At 42.5% G+C, this 14666-nt stretch overlaps 1 protein-coding gene across 5 annotated transcripts in view; it reads left to right on the forward strand.

The window, feature by feature from the left end:
• Positions 1-13483, forward strand: part of NGLY1 (N-glycanase 1) — a 58355-nt gene extending 44872 nt beyond the window's left edge. For 3 of the 5 annotated variants that reach the window (XM_059882245.1, XM_059882247.1, XM_059882246.1), the window contains exons 9-12: positions 1012-1176; positions 6682-6867; positions 12007-12184; positions 12564-13483. In XM_059882245.1, the coding sequence (XP_059738228.1) occupies positions 1012-1176; positions 6682-6867; positions 12007-12184; positions 12564-12739 (705 nt within the window). In that variant the 3' untranslated portion in view covers positions 12740-13483. The remainder of the gene's footprint in view (positions 1-1011; positions 1177-6681; positions 6868-12006; positions 12185-12563) is intronic. The other 2 variants (NM_001192787.1, XM_005226174.3) reach the window with 2 other exon arrangements.
• Positions 13484-14666: the final 1183 nt, after the last annotated feature.

Consider the following 14666-nt stretch of genomic DNA (forward strand, 5'->3'; position numbering starts at 1 on the left):
CGGCGTCCCAGTGCACCTGCCTGCTGGAAGCGTGGCTCCCCGTGCCGCTTGGTTGGTAGGTGGCAGGTGCCTGGCAGGGAGTTCAGTTCGCCTCAGTTTGCTTCTTCCCTTGGGCCACCATGGTAGCTTTCTGTTGCATTCAAACAGGTGCCATGTGTGTGTGTGGTCCCCTGCTTTCTTCATCTTCTCACCAGACAGCTGGTCTTACTCAGAACCTTCTGCCTCTGTTTAAAATCTGGGCCAATAGCAGACATGGAAGGGCTTCCCAGGTGGCGCAGTGGTAAAGAGTCCATTTGCCAGTGCAGGAGATGGCAAGAAACCATGGGTTCGATCCCTGGATCAGAAAGATCCCCTGGAGCAGGAAATGGCAACCCGCTCTAGTGTTCTTGCCTAGGAAATCCCTTGGACAGAGGATCCTGGTGGGCTATGGTCTGCTGCTGCTGCTGCTAAGTCGCTTCAGGTGTGTCCGACTCTATGCGACCCCATAGACGGCAGCCCACCAGGCTCTGCCGTCCCTGGGATTCTCCAGGCAAGAACACTGGAGTGGGTTGCCATTTCCTTCTCCAATGCATGAAAGTGAAAAGTGAAAGTGAGGTTGCTCGGTCGTGTCCGACTCTTTGCAACCCCATGGACTGCAGCCCACCAGGCTCCTCCATCCATGGGATTTTCCAGGCAAGAGTACTGGAGTGGGGTGCCATCTCCTTCTCCAGGGCTACAGTCTATGAGGTCACAAAGAGTAGGACACGACTGAGCACCCACACATGCACACATACGCAAAGGGTGTGGAAAATTGGATATGGGTGCTAAATGATTTCTCAACATGAAAGTTAGAAAATCATCTTAACTTTCCACAGTGTCGTTTTTATTTTCCAAATAATTGTATGTATGAAAATAAAGTTGGTTAGTCAGACATTGTTAAAATTCAAATGTGTTAATTATAGTCCTGCTTACAGATGGACCCCTGCATTCTCTTAATCTTTAATGATTTTTTTTTTTAAACCTGAATTACAGAGGCAAGTATCTTTGTCAGAAAACAGAAAGAAAGAACTTCTCCAGAGGATTGTTGTGGAACTTGTTGAATTCATCTCTCCCAGAAGCCCTCAGCCTGGAGAGCTTGGAGGGAGGACGTCTGGGTCCTTGGCCTGGAGACTCGCCCGAGGCGAAGCGGGCCCAGAGGTATCTGCTTCACTGCAGCCCGACGACCGCCTCACTGTCCCACTTCCTGTCCCGCGCCCTTTTCATGCACAAAACCCGCTGACCACTGCCTTTCAATGAACTTTGCAGAGTAATCATTACAAAGTGTAAACATTTGAAGAGAGCTAATAATGGATTGATGTAGTATAATTACACACAGGAGTTAGCAAAACAGTTAAATTGGGACTTTTCTATTGTTACTTTATGTAAATTTCTAGTGCAGTTATAACTTTTACTGAAGTACATGAAAATGCATGAATTATAAGTGCACAGCTTAACAGATTTTCACAAACTGTTAAACACATAACCACTAACCAGAATGAGAAGTAACGACTAGTCACCACCTTTCACCCCTAGGAGTGACCTTTATCCCGGTTTCTAACATCAGGGACTAGTTTTGCCTGTTATTCTGCCTTATGTAAATGGAATCATACAGGATGTACTCTTCTGTGGGCGGTTTCTTCCTCTTACGCTATTTAGTGAGATCATAGTTGCTGCTGTATGTTTATAGTACATTTACTCTCACTGCTGTACAGTATCCCACTGTGTGGATATTCTGTAACTTATCCACGTCACTATAGGGTATTTAGTTTGTTTCTCAATTTTGGTGTAAAATTGTGGTACTGTGCTGTTTACAGTAATATCCAAGATATGGAAGCGGCCTAAGTGTCCATCAGCAGATGAATGGATAAAGAAGATGTGTTGTATTTATACAATGGAATAGTATTCAGCCATTAAAAAATAATGAAATAGTGCCATTTGCAGCAACAATTAATGGATGTACAGATTATCATATTAACTCAGAGACAGATATTATATGATATCACTTATATGAGGTATCTGAAAAGTAATACAAATGAATCTGTTTACAAAATAGAAGCATACTTTGCACACATAGAAAACAACCTTCTGATTGCTCAAAGGGGAAAGGGGTGGGAGTATAAGTTAGGAGTGTGAGACTGAGAGAGGCACACTGCCGTATATAAAATAAATAAACGATAGAGCTCTCCTGTATAGCACAGAGAACTCTACTCAGTGTTTTGTAATAATCTATAATGGAAAATAATCTGAAAATAGACATCTGTGACCCTAGGGACTGTAGTCCACCAGGCTCTTCTATCCATGGGATTCTCCGGGCAAGAATACTGGAGTGGGTGGCCAAGCCCTCCTCTAGGGGATCTTCCTGACCCAGGGATCAACCCACATCTGCGTCTCCTGCATTGGAGACAGATTGTTTACTCACTGAGCCACCTGGGAAGCCCTGTATATGTATAATTGCACCACTTTGCCATACAGCTGAAAGTAACACAGTGTTGTCATCAACTACCCTTCGGTTTTTTAAGCGTTGCTGCTGTGAACACATGCAGACATGTCCTCGGTGAGCGTTGTGTGTCTCACCGTGGGTACACAACCGGGGGCAGAAGAGCTGGGTCGGAGTGTGAGGACCGGCGGCTTCCCAACCGCTTCACACTCTGCCCAGCAATAAGTGAGATTTTTTCACGTCTTTATCTGTGGTTCCCTGTCTTTTTCATGTTAGCATTTCTAGTGGTATATAGTATTATACTGTGATTTTTTTCCATAAGAAACTAATTTTCTCTGGAAATTGCGATGGTTTTCTGTTCTTTAATTTTATCTGTTTGTTACTGTGCTCTTCGTTGCTGTGCCTGGGCTTGCTCTGGTTGTGCCAAGCGGGAGCTGCTCTGTAGTTGTGGTGTGCGGGCTTCTCACTGCGGCGCCTTCTCTTGTGGAGCACAGGCTCTGGGGCTCACAGGCTTCGGTGGTGGTGGTGTACGGGCTAATTGTCCTGCAGCATATGGGATCTTCTCGGGTCAAGGATGGAGCCACTGTCCCTGCATTGCAAGGTGGATTCTTAACCACTGGACCACAAGGGAAACCCTGTAGTCTGATTATTATAATTTATTTTTTATCAAAGTTTAGTTGATTTACAATGTTGTGTTAGTTTCGGGTTTACAACAGAGTGATTCAGTTTTACATATATATCTTTTTTTCCCCCTGTTTTAAACTTTGCATTTTGATGCTGAATAATGACACTGAATGTCTGTCTTTAAACTTTCAGATATCATCTTTGTCAAGTCCTGTTCAGTGCTGTGAAAACTTTAAGTACAAGTGGGGAACACAATAGAAATCTGGGTCGTTCCGCTAGTGACAGTGTTCGTTTCTTACTACATTCTTGACCACATCTAGTTTTGGCTAGAAGTTGTTGGTGTGAGTACTATTACATAGTCAGACTTTCTGTAAATATTGTCAGTTAATCTCTCAAAATTAAGTGATGAACAATGGGAATATAACTCCTAGAGTTAGAGGCTAGCTGAAAGCATTATGCTCTGTAATGGACATTAAGAAAGTTCTTTGCCCTTAGGGAGCTTAAAGTTGACTCACTAGAAAGCATTTATTATAAACACCTAAGAAGATAAGTAATGAAAAATGCTTGAAAGGAAAATTACCAAACAGAGTTTTATATCTACTTTTTCCAAATTTGCCATTATTACACCTCATTTCTCTAATAAAGGAAGAGTGGTGAATTATCCCTAGTCAACATTGTTTACTTTTAAATTTATCTCATCATATTTAGCAGGCAGTTAGAAGTGGTGGTTCAGCCATAGAATAACGATCTGAATTCAACAGATAACTCCAATCACTGCTGATGCAGTGCACATTACAAGTAGAAATCTAGATGAAGCCAATTTGAAAAGACCAATGTCATTCACAGCTGTGTTCAGTTTAAAATATGGGTATTTAGGTCTTCATTTCTTTTTCTTTTCACGGATGAGTGTGCTTCCTCTTGCATGGCATATAAGTTAATTAAACTTTAAAAATAGGAATTGGGCTATATGCCCAGATTGTTTTCCCTTTTGAAAAATTTAAAAATTTCTCAATTATGGAGTTCATTTTAGAGCTGAGAATTTTAAAAGTCATTTTTCTCTTTAGAAATAGATGTTTATTTTAAAAGTCAGTCCTAAAAAATTAGGGAACTATATATCTTGACATCAGCTGGACAAAGAAGGAAACATTAGTGATGTTTTCAGAAGGAGTTTTGTCTTAACCTTAAATTTTAAAGCATTTATGAAATATTAATGTTATAAATGATATATTCAGTAATATACATATTTTTCTTTTCCCTTTGTAATTAATTATTCTTTGGTAAAGTAGTAGATAATGCTACTTAAAATTTTTAATTCCATCTGGTTTATGGCAGTACTCTGAAATATCTTTGATAATGAAATATCTTTGATAAAGAAGAGAAGAATGGCGAAGTATTGTTACCTGCTAGTATACTAATTCATATTTAGAAAGTCACCTTCTAAAAATAATAAACTGATTTTATTTTTTACCTTATCCTTGTGGCAATAATAATCACAGGTTCTAGGGAATTATCTTCTTATTTATACATTTGTAAATACTTTCTAAGATATTTTATATTCTACTTACTAATCCTTGTACATTTGTTTTTTTTCTTTTTAGTTTTCCAGTTATTTTACTTACAATACCTACTTCCTTTTTTTTTTTTTTTTTTTACTTTACAATATTGTATTGGTTTTGCCATACATCAACATGAATCCACCACAGGTGTACACATGTTCCCTGTCCTGAACCCCCCTCACGCCTCCCTCCCCATACCATCCCTCTGGGTCATCCCAGTGCACCAGCCCTGCGCATCCTGTCTCATGCATTGAACCTGGACTGGCGATTCGTTTCATATATGATATTATACATGTTTCAATGCCATTCTCCCAAATCATCCCACCCTCTCCCTCTCCCACAGAGTCCATAAGACTGTTCTATACATCTGTCTCTTTTGTTGTCTCGCATACAGGGTTATCATTACCATCTTTCTAAATTCCATATATATGTGTTAGTATACTGTATTGGTGTTTTTCTTTCTGACTGACTTCATTCTGTATAATAGGCTCCAGTTTCATCCACCTCATTAGAACTGATTGAAATGTATTCTTTTTAATGGCTGAGTAATACTCCATTGTGTATATGTACCACAGCTTTCTTATCCACTCATCTGCTGATGGACATCTAGGTTGCTTCCGTGTCCTGGCTATTATAAACAGTGCTGCGATGAACATTGGGGTACACGTGTCTCTTTCCCTTCTGGTTTCCTCAGTGTGTATGCCCAGCAGTGGGATTGCTGGATCATAAGGCAGTTCTATTTCCAGTTTTTTAAGAAATCTCCACACTGTTCTCCATAGTGGCTGTACTAGTTTGCCTTGTACATTTGAAGTTTTCACATTGGTTAATACCTGATACCCAGTGTTTAACCAAAAAAAAAAAAAATGCGTTACCTACTATCTTGATTGATTAGTCAATGATTAGTTAAAAAGCAAGACATTGATTCAGACTAGAGCAGTGGTTCTCAGCAGTGGGTGATGTTACCTTCCAGGAGACTTTTGGCGGTGTTTGGGACATTTCTGGTGTTAGAACTGGGAGGGGTGGTCCCACTGGCCTCTCATGGGTGAGACCAGGGAGGCTGCTACACGGGCACCTCCCCATCCCGCCTCAAGGAGGACTGACCTGACCTGCAGGCACCTGTGCTCGTGTGTAAGGGAGAGGGGGCTTGGTGTCTGTGCCATGCAGACGCAGGGTAAACGTAGCATCTTTCTCAAACTAGATTCGCTCAGTGACTTCAGGAATTTAGGGGACTATTTTGCATTAAAAGAAACGATTTATTTTGTAAGAGAATGCAAAATTGCCTGCAATTTTAAGGTAAAAGCTTTTGTAGCAATTCACCCATGCAGAAGATCATTTCCAGCTATCCTGTCCTCGCTTCTAGCATCAGGAAAGGACACTGATGAAATTACCTTTGGCTGCGGCCTGGAGTGGGAAAAAGAGTCCCATAGCTGGAGAGTAGCAAGCACAGCCTTCCAGATGCACGTGTCAGGGCCCCGAGGCAGGAAGGAGCTGGCTTTGTAAGGAGCTAAAGGAGGAGGGGCACAGTGGGGGCGTGGAGGCAGCAGGGAAGAGGAGCGTGGGGTCTGGTGGGGGAGGTCGTGGAGGACGAGCCGTGTGCGGCCCTGGCCACCTTCGTAGGGGCTTAGAGTCTCTGTGCAGCAGGAGGTCAGTGCAGCGAGTTAGACAAGTAAGTGATGTGTCCCCGTTCACGTCCTTAGCAGTCGTTTTGATCCGTGTGGAGAGGTTGAGTTGAAAGCTAGGACTCAGCTGTAGGAGACGACTGCTGTGTCCAATTAAGTGGTGGTGGTGGGAGTGAATTCATGTTGATGCAGAGTCCCCGAAATGTAAGTCACAGCTGCAGTTTGTTTCTGGTTTGCTGCTTACTAATGTCTGTTGCTATGTCAGCGCCACACTGATGATGTTTAGCCTGTAGGAGAATTTCCGAGTTTCCCGGCGGCACCACTGCGCTTCCCTGTTGCGGGGTCACGTGACCCTCTCCACAGCAGTACCTCTTTGTGCACCTGCTTTCCATTATGTTGAAAAACTAATTCTTCTTTTTTTTCCAAGAGTAAAGAAACCCTGTTCATCCCCTCTGAAAATGAGAAGATTTCTAAACAGCTCCACCTTTGCTATAACATTGTAAAAAATTATTATGTCCGAATTTCAAGTAATAACCAAACCATTTCTGGATGGGAGAATGGTGTGTGGAGAATGGAATCCATATTCAGAAAAGTTGAAACAGACTGGAACATGGTAACGTAATGCATGAAACTGTTTAAAATCTTAGTCATTCTTTAAACAAATAGAGATTGGCTTCATTTGTCACTTGGTCTTAATGTAAAAACTAATATGAGAATTATGTTTAGTTATCCTTAAACTTGTAAAAGAAGATCCTGCTCCCAATGTTTAATGAAAAGTCCATTAGAAATTTGTGTGTGCGTATCAAGAAAGTACCTGTTTTCATCAGAGGCCAAATTTAATTCTTTCGTGGCGGGGGCGGTGGCGGGGGAAATGTGTACTAGCAACTCATGTAACTACTTTTTGGGTGAATATGTGGAGTATATTGTTACCCATTTCCTTTGTGGGTATGTATTGATTGCCTGCTACAAAGCAAGCTACTAGGTACCATAACATTTCGTTCAGAGTCCCAAGAGCTAACCATTCGACGTGCTTCCATTTCAAGGGATTGTGGCTGGTTGAGCAGCAAGATTGGTTTATTTCTTCTGTTTCCTCTAAAATAATGGAAGAAATGGATGCTGGGACTGTGGTGATTCATTGTACCAATGTGTACATTGTTGTCACATGGTATCTGTAATAAGAAAGAGGCTTTGCTTTTAAACTACCCCCTCCCTTAGAAAAACTCACCAAAAATAAGTGCAGAGCTACTCACATGCCCTCCCTAGATCTGACACTATTACTGATAGATTTCATGGGAGTGAACGAGCTTATGGGCCTGTTTAACTTGCCAGGTGAGAGGTGTGAAGTTGTTCACTTGTGAGACACTCAAGTGGATGTAGCAGGAGAGTCACGGATGAGCAGCTGCTGGTGTTTTTGAGCATCAGCACCATGCTTATCCTTGTGCTAGGCGTTCCCCAGCGTGCAGGCTCTTGGACCTGACCCGCAAGCACCTGCTGTGCCCACTCGCAGTGCCCACAAGGACGCAAGCGCACTGGCATGGAAACTCCTGGAGGGAGACACACCCTGGTTGCAGGAGCCGGGCAGAGAGAGCTCCGTGGAGCGGGTGGCACTGGAGCCCAGCGCTGGGAGGAGAGGGGTGTGGCTAGACAGGAGCGGCCACGCGTCCAGACCTCTGAGTAGGTCTCACGGCCAGGCAGGTGTATTGTGTGGGAGAGCTTCTGAGTAAGGTAAATGAGATGTGAGGGCCATTACATGCAGACACGCCTACTCAAGTGTATGCCTTCATGTACTTTTACAAGGAGCCCTGTTTTGTTTTTTTTTTTTTAAAGCTGAATGAATACATTTCCAGTTCTAAATGAAAAATGCTAGAATTGTAACTGTACGTGTAGAAACTGGTAATTCAGAAGCAATACGTTGCCTTTAAAAACGTGGGTTTTCCACCTGAACCCATATTTTCGCTCTGTCCTATTTCCCCGCTAGGGACTCTGACTGCACCAGAAGCAGGACCCGTCTCCCCTACTCTTCCTCGCAGAGTCTCCTCGCGGGGGCCATGGCGGGGCATGTGCAGCGGTCGGTGGGTGTCAAGAAAAGGCCTTTCCCTCTCCCGGGAGCACAGAGACTCGCTGAATATACCATTCAGCGATGTCTGCATTTGAAAGGAACGTAAAAAGCTAGAGAGTTTACTAAGAGTTCACTTTTTAAGGGGCACTTTCTAGATGTTCTTAGATGCTCTGTATTTCTGAACAGTTTTATTCTCTTTGCCACTAGAGTCACGTTAGTACTTTTTGATGCATGACATGATGTCAGGAATTGATGCAGTCATTCAGAATCAGACGCTGTGCTCAGCGTTTAGGATCTAGTGGTGAATTTCGAGGCAGACCTGAAGCGAGGGTCCACTTGTGCCAGAGGAAGACACGCAGACTGGCTACGGAGACGAGCGAGGGAAGCGCCGTGTGAGACGGAGGAGCCGCCGGGTCCGGGGGCCTGGCAGGGGGAGGGAGGTCTGTGCCGGCCTTGGAGGCGGCAGCAGAGGAGCCTCTCAGAGCGCGACGTGAGCAACACTGTATGCAGACGCACCGACCTGAGAAACAGCCGCAGGCTCAGAGAAGGGGGTCGTGGGGAATATGGGGAAGGAAGGTCAGAGGGGTGAACGGTCAGGCCCCAGCGGCTTGGGTGCCCTTGCAGTTATGCAGTAGGAAACAACGCAGGCGTTCAGGCGAGGGAAGCCCATCATCACACTGGCCATCCAGAGGCTGCGAATGGAAGCATGGGAAGTGTGGACGAGACAGTGGGAACTGACGGTGTTCATGACAGACCTCAGCGAGAAAATGGAATAACCAGAAATAAGATTCCTGAGCAAGGGCAATGAACTCGCATTGGAGGAAGACTTGAAATACAGCTGCTCTGCTGGAGACACAGGCATGACTGACTGCACGGTGAACTTAATTAGAGCTCGTTCAGCAGCCTCAGCAGAATGCTGATTTTTAAGAGCATGCTAGAGAACCACTTCAGACAAGAGCAGTACACACCAGACCTCCAGGAAACCAGAGCAGCGGGCTGACCAGCCTGGCATGTAGTCATCAGAAAATTGTTCCGTGAAGGTCTTCACAAGAATGGGAGATAGGGGAGGAAGCTGACTTGCATGTTGTTCTCAGTCTTGAGGGCAGTGGTCACAGCCACACCCTGCAGGACCGGTTCTGTCAGGGGTACCTCGTGAACAGCACGGCTTGTCCCCAGCCCAGCGATCTCGCCCCTCTTCACAGGTGGTCTTGTGCCTTCTGTCCTCACAGATGCTGGAGCGGGGCCAGGGCACCTCACCTATGAGTTTAAAAGGTAACACAGACCAGGCAGCAGTTACAAAAGTGCTTTTTTTCACCTTTAGAGCAAATAGTTGACTAAGAGGTTATAAAGTATTTTTTTCTTCTAAATAAATTATAATTATTAGTTCTGTTGGTTTTACACATAGACAGGACTACAGTTGGAGGTTTATGTAAATCCTGTTGTTTTGATTAAGTTACTTAACTGAGTATACTCTATATAGTAATATCCTACTGCCTCTAAAAATGCTGAGTTAAATAAGTTGGCTAAAATGCTACAGATAGAATATATTGTGCAAAAAAGATGACATGAATTTTCAATAGAAATAGGACCTGTTTTATCTCCATGTGCTCTTCTTTAACCTAAGGGAACTTTTATTTGCTCACAGTGTGTTTAAAGGTTTATTTAAGAATTTAAGAATTCAATGATGAATTCTGTCTTCTAACTTTTTAGAGTCATTAAAAACTGATGCCTTTAGAACTGAAAAATGTGAGTCTTAGAAAAAGCAATTCTTAGACAGGTTCAATAGCTATGGGAAACCTTTGGTGACAGTTAAAACAGTTCTGGCCCAGACCCACCTGATACAATGAAGGCAGGTCTTAGGGGCAGCTCGAAATTTGAGATTAACCTGACTTGACTATCCTGTTTTATATGCCGACACTTTTATGTGGGGGCATTTGAAGCTACTGAGCTCTGAAAACACACAGGACGTAGAAGACACACAGAAGTAAGATCACTTTCCCCCAGTCTTTTCATTTCTTTCCACCACCTTTCTTCTAGTAACCCCTCTGTTTGGCTCATTATTTTCAGATGACCCCCTTTACTAACCTCTGCTTTGGAGGAGTAGTGAAGTCATGGATAACCCATACAGGCCCTGTCGTTCAGCAGAGGTGAACCCTCTGGCCCCCAGGAGCACAGGTGCAGCCCTGAGCTTAGGTCCCCTGCAGGGAGGCTGCGGTGGCCGCCCGCGGGCCGAGGTCCTGGAGTTGGACAGGCGGCAGCGCCCACACCCAGGTCTGCTCTGCAGAACAACAGTGGGGGGGGGTGTGTTTCTGGTCTCAGGAGGTTAAGTCGTTTTCCTTGGAGACATTGTTTAATGATTTTATTATCACCACCTCGCTGATTCTGAGAACTCAGATTAGCTGACACATTTAACCTGAAAGAAAACTAACTATAGGTCACCGAGTAGAATGAAATATCAATAGCGTGCTGGCAGTGATTGACTTCTTACTTGACTGAAAACTAGAATAGTATGGAATTGGATGGCAGGTGTGTTTCTTGTGGTACTTCCAGCTGTTTGCCCCTGAGAAGTAGATTAGATGTTTCTGAAAGAGTGTATGTGTGTGTGCAGATTTCTGGTGCAAATAAATAGTGTTTATTAAACCCTGTAAATCCAGAACCTATGCCCTAGAGAGTAGTTTATGATTTGGTAAAGTTACATAATATAAGTACGTCTGAAATAGTTATACTTGGGTTACAGAGTATTGGCAGTTCAAGGTGGGATGAAATTCTGGAGGACCATGAAAGCCAAGAGTTTGGATGTAATGTAAGAGGCAGGCAGTTGGTGTGAGTTCTAGACCAGGCAACTGATATGAAGGAAGTGGGATTTAAAAAGCGTTAATTAGGCAGTTGCAGAAAAATGAGAGTAAAGTCATGACCATGTTGACAAGTGCCATATAATTGAGGAAAGAGGTTTTCGGTTTTTTCTTTCCCCCATGACTTATAATGCCCAGATTGTTGTGTGGGGAGTTTGGACACTGGGCATAAATGATTAAAGAGTCAGATTCTCAGGGGGTTGAGCCGGGGTGAGTGGACATCCGTTTTCGTATCAGCATTTGCAGAGTGTAGATGAACCTGTGAGAGCAGATGGACTGGAAGCTTCGATGAACCTGGACGCCTCCTCTAGCATGTTGACAGGGGAGCGTCCTGTTCAGAGAGGCATGAGAGGAGCGTGGACATGACCTTTTTAACCAGCACCATTACTTTAGCAGTGACTGAGGTATTTCTTGGTTTATAGGGTGTGGCCCATCTCATTCTAGGAAAGCTTATCTGAAAATCCAGGCTTAGAAAAGAAGATAAATTAAGGAATAATTGCATTTAAGAGGACTCTTCATTTTCATCCAGATTCATCATAAAGTTCATTTTAAATAGCTGGACTTAGTCACTTAAAAGAGAATATAATTCACCAAAATTTGGTTAGCGCACAGCCTTAGGGCTATACTAATTCATGCACCTATCATTCAAATATTATCTTCCATCCCTAGCAAGAGATGCTAGTAACATGAAAAATTGTTAGCAGTAAAAATCTTTGCAGTGGGGAAAAATGAGGTTTTTAATAACCAGTTGTTCATAGTACATGTGATGGACTCTGACGATCTGTGCTCTTACACTGTTTGATTATTTCTGACAGTCCCTTTTTCCCTTCCCTCTTTACAGGTGTATTTAGCCCGCAAGGAAGGATCATCTTACGCTTACATTTCCTGGAAGTTTGAATGTGGGTCAGTTGGCCTAAAAGTAGATAGTATTTCCATTCGGACAAGTAGTCAGACCTTTGAGACCGGGACAGTACAGTGGAAACTGAGATCTGATACCGCACAAGCGGAACTGACAGGCGGTAAGCATCTGACTGGAGAACTGATCATAAAGGGTGTGTTTAATGCTCTGAAGAGCAATTGTACTTATTTGAAATGTAGTTAAGGGTTTTTCTTACCCTGGAGTTATTCATACTACTACAGTTAAAAAAAAAATGTTTCATTTAAAACCTGTAGTTTAACCTCATTATAATAAAAGGCCTCATGTTTCTTATTGTAAAGCACAAATGGAAAGAGAAAAATCATTTATTTTTCAGAGGACACATTTCCTCCATAAAGAATAATTTGTATTTATTTTTTAAGGGTTGATTTTTACCTATAAGGTAGTTATATAAAATGCATTCAAAGCTATCTCTGTGTTCTTATCGAAAGCAAAGTGTTAATTTTTTTTTCCTCCAATAGATAAAACACTTCGCTCCTATCACGACTTTTCTGGGGCCACTGAAGTTACTCTGGAAGCAAAATTAAGCAGAGGAGATGGTGTTGTTGCTTGGCAACACACCCAGCTGTTTAGACAAAGCTTAAACGACCATGAAGAAAATTGTTTGGAGATAATTATAAAATTCAGTGACCTTTGAGAACCTGAACATTACAGAGAAGCTGGCAGTAATCGAGGACAGAGCTTGTTCTAAAGTAGTCTGTGGGTGCCGTGCATGCTTAGTTGGCAGTCTGCTCCCCTCTGGTAGCACATTTCCCTGTTGGCTATCCATCATGTAACCCTCATGAAAATATGTCTTTATACCATGGACCATAATGAAACCTCAAATTAAAAGCTCCCTTCCATATGTGACTCTGATTTGGAGTGAAATCTTAGTGCCCCACTATGAGAATTTAACTTAAAAATTGTAATTGTTGGCTTTAAAAGTAAAGTGAAGGTATTCATGACTAAATGCTATTCAGGATTATGATGAAATCTTCAGCTAATAATAGTAATTTGACAGTTTCTGATCAGCCTTTAATTTTTCCATAAGTAGCTGAAATAGATTTCCTAAGGTTTTAAATTTTTAATAAATGTGAACATGAATCCCATGTTATAATGCATGAAAATTTTTATGATTGTAAATATGTAGGCATTTAAGAAATAAATTATTTTGCGTTACATCTTTTTTAGTGGTTACTTTGGCTAAATAAAAATCTTAAGTATGCTAAACATTGAAAACCACTTGAATAGCCAAGAATTATGAAAACAACATTGCATAAATTCAAAGATATATTATAAATCCATGGTATGTGGGCACTTCTGAAAATGCTTTACTGTTGAGTTTATTTTTGAGTATTTTTATCTACCTCATTGAATAAAGTGTTTTTTCTTGACTTTGAAACTATGTAACTGTATTATTCAGTATCCATACAATATATCAAGAGTTTTCATGCTGTGCTGGGTGTAACTTCTCCAGTTAAACTGAGTAAACATGTGTGAAGTGTTTGTGTGCAAGAGTGCTGGGGGCGGTGAGAAAGATGACCCCTGCAGCCCCAACCCGCAGAGGCCTGTGTTGGCAGTCTGCAGAGGGGGTGCCCAGTTCTCCTGGCCAGAAAAGTACCTTCTCAGACTTTCTCCCCCTGTGTCGCCCATAACGCGTTTACAAGCATAAAATACCTACTGAAATTCTGAAACAATGGTATTATATTTTGTTTTTAATTGTAGTCAAACTCTGTTGAGGATCACTTTCTTGCTGAAAACTTACATTTAAAAGAAAAGTAGCTTGTACCTCTAAATTTATTAATATGTCTTGAATATTAGAAATTTTTCTGGAACTCTCAAACTGTGAAGTTAATCACAGATCATGGAGTGGCCAAATAGGTAAACTTGGGGAGACCTGACTCCCACCTATCTTGTGAAGTGTCTGGTTTCAGCACACTAAGCATTTGGGTGGTAAATGGACCAAGACTCCTTGTGAGAAAAACTTGAGCAGGACAAGCAGTCTCATAAAGACGCTTGCTCCTTGAAAGAAAAGCTATGACAAACCTAGACAATACATTAAAAAGCAGAGACGTCACTTTGCCAACAAAGGTCCGTCTAGTCAAAGCTATGGTTTTTCCAGTAGGCATGTGTGGATGTGAGAGTTGGACCATAAAGAAAGCTGAGTGCTGAAGAATTGATGCTTTTGAACTGTGGTGTTGGGGAAGACTCTTGAGAGTCCCTTGGACTGCAAGGAGATCCAACCAGTCCATTCTAAAGGAAATCAGTCCTGAATATTCACTGGAAGGACTGGTGCTGAAGCTGAAACTCCAATCTTTGGCCACCTGATGCGAAGAACTGACTCCTTGGAAAAGACCCTGATGCTGGGAGGGATTGGGGGCAGGAGGAGAACGGGAAATTGGTCATCGGTGGTCTGACCAGCATCTTCTTGATTGTTTTAGGTACAGTTAGTTTTCACTTCCTGGGTTGATTTGTTCCCATTTCATTGAAACCAGTTCTCAAAACTGTGACAGCTTATGTCATGGACTAAAGCCTGGTGTGCTGCAGTCTGTGGGATCACAGACACGACTGAGCGACTGAACAAC

Source organism: Bos taurus, chromosome 27, assembly GCF_002263795.3.
Source record: "Bos taurus isolate L1 Dominette 01449 registration number 42190680 breed Hereford chromosome 27, ARS-UCD2.0, whole genome shotgun sequence".
In the NCBI taxonomy this organism is placed as follows: Eukaryota; Metazoa; Chordata; class Mammalia; order Artiodactyla; family Bovidae; genus Bos; species Bos taurus.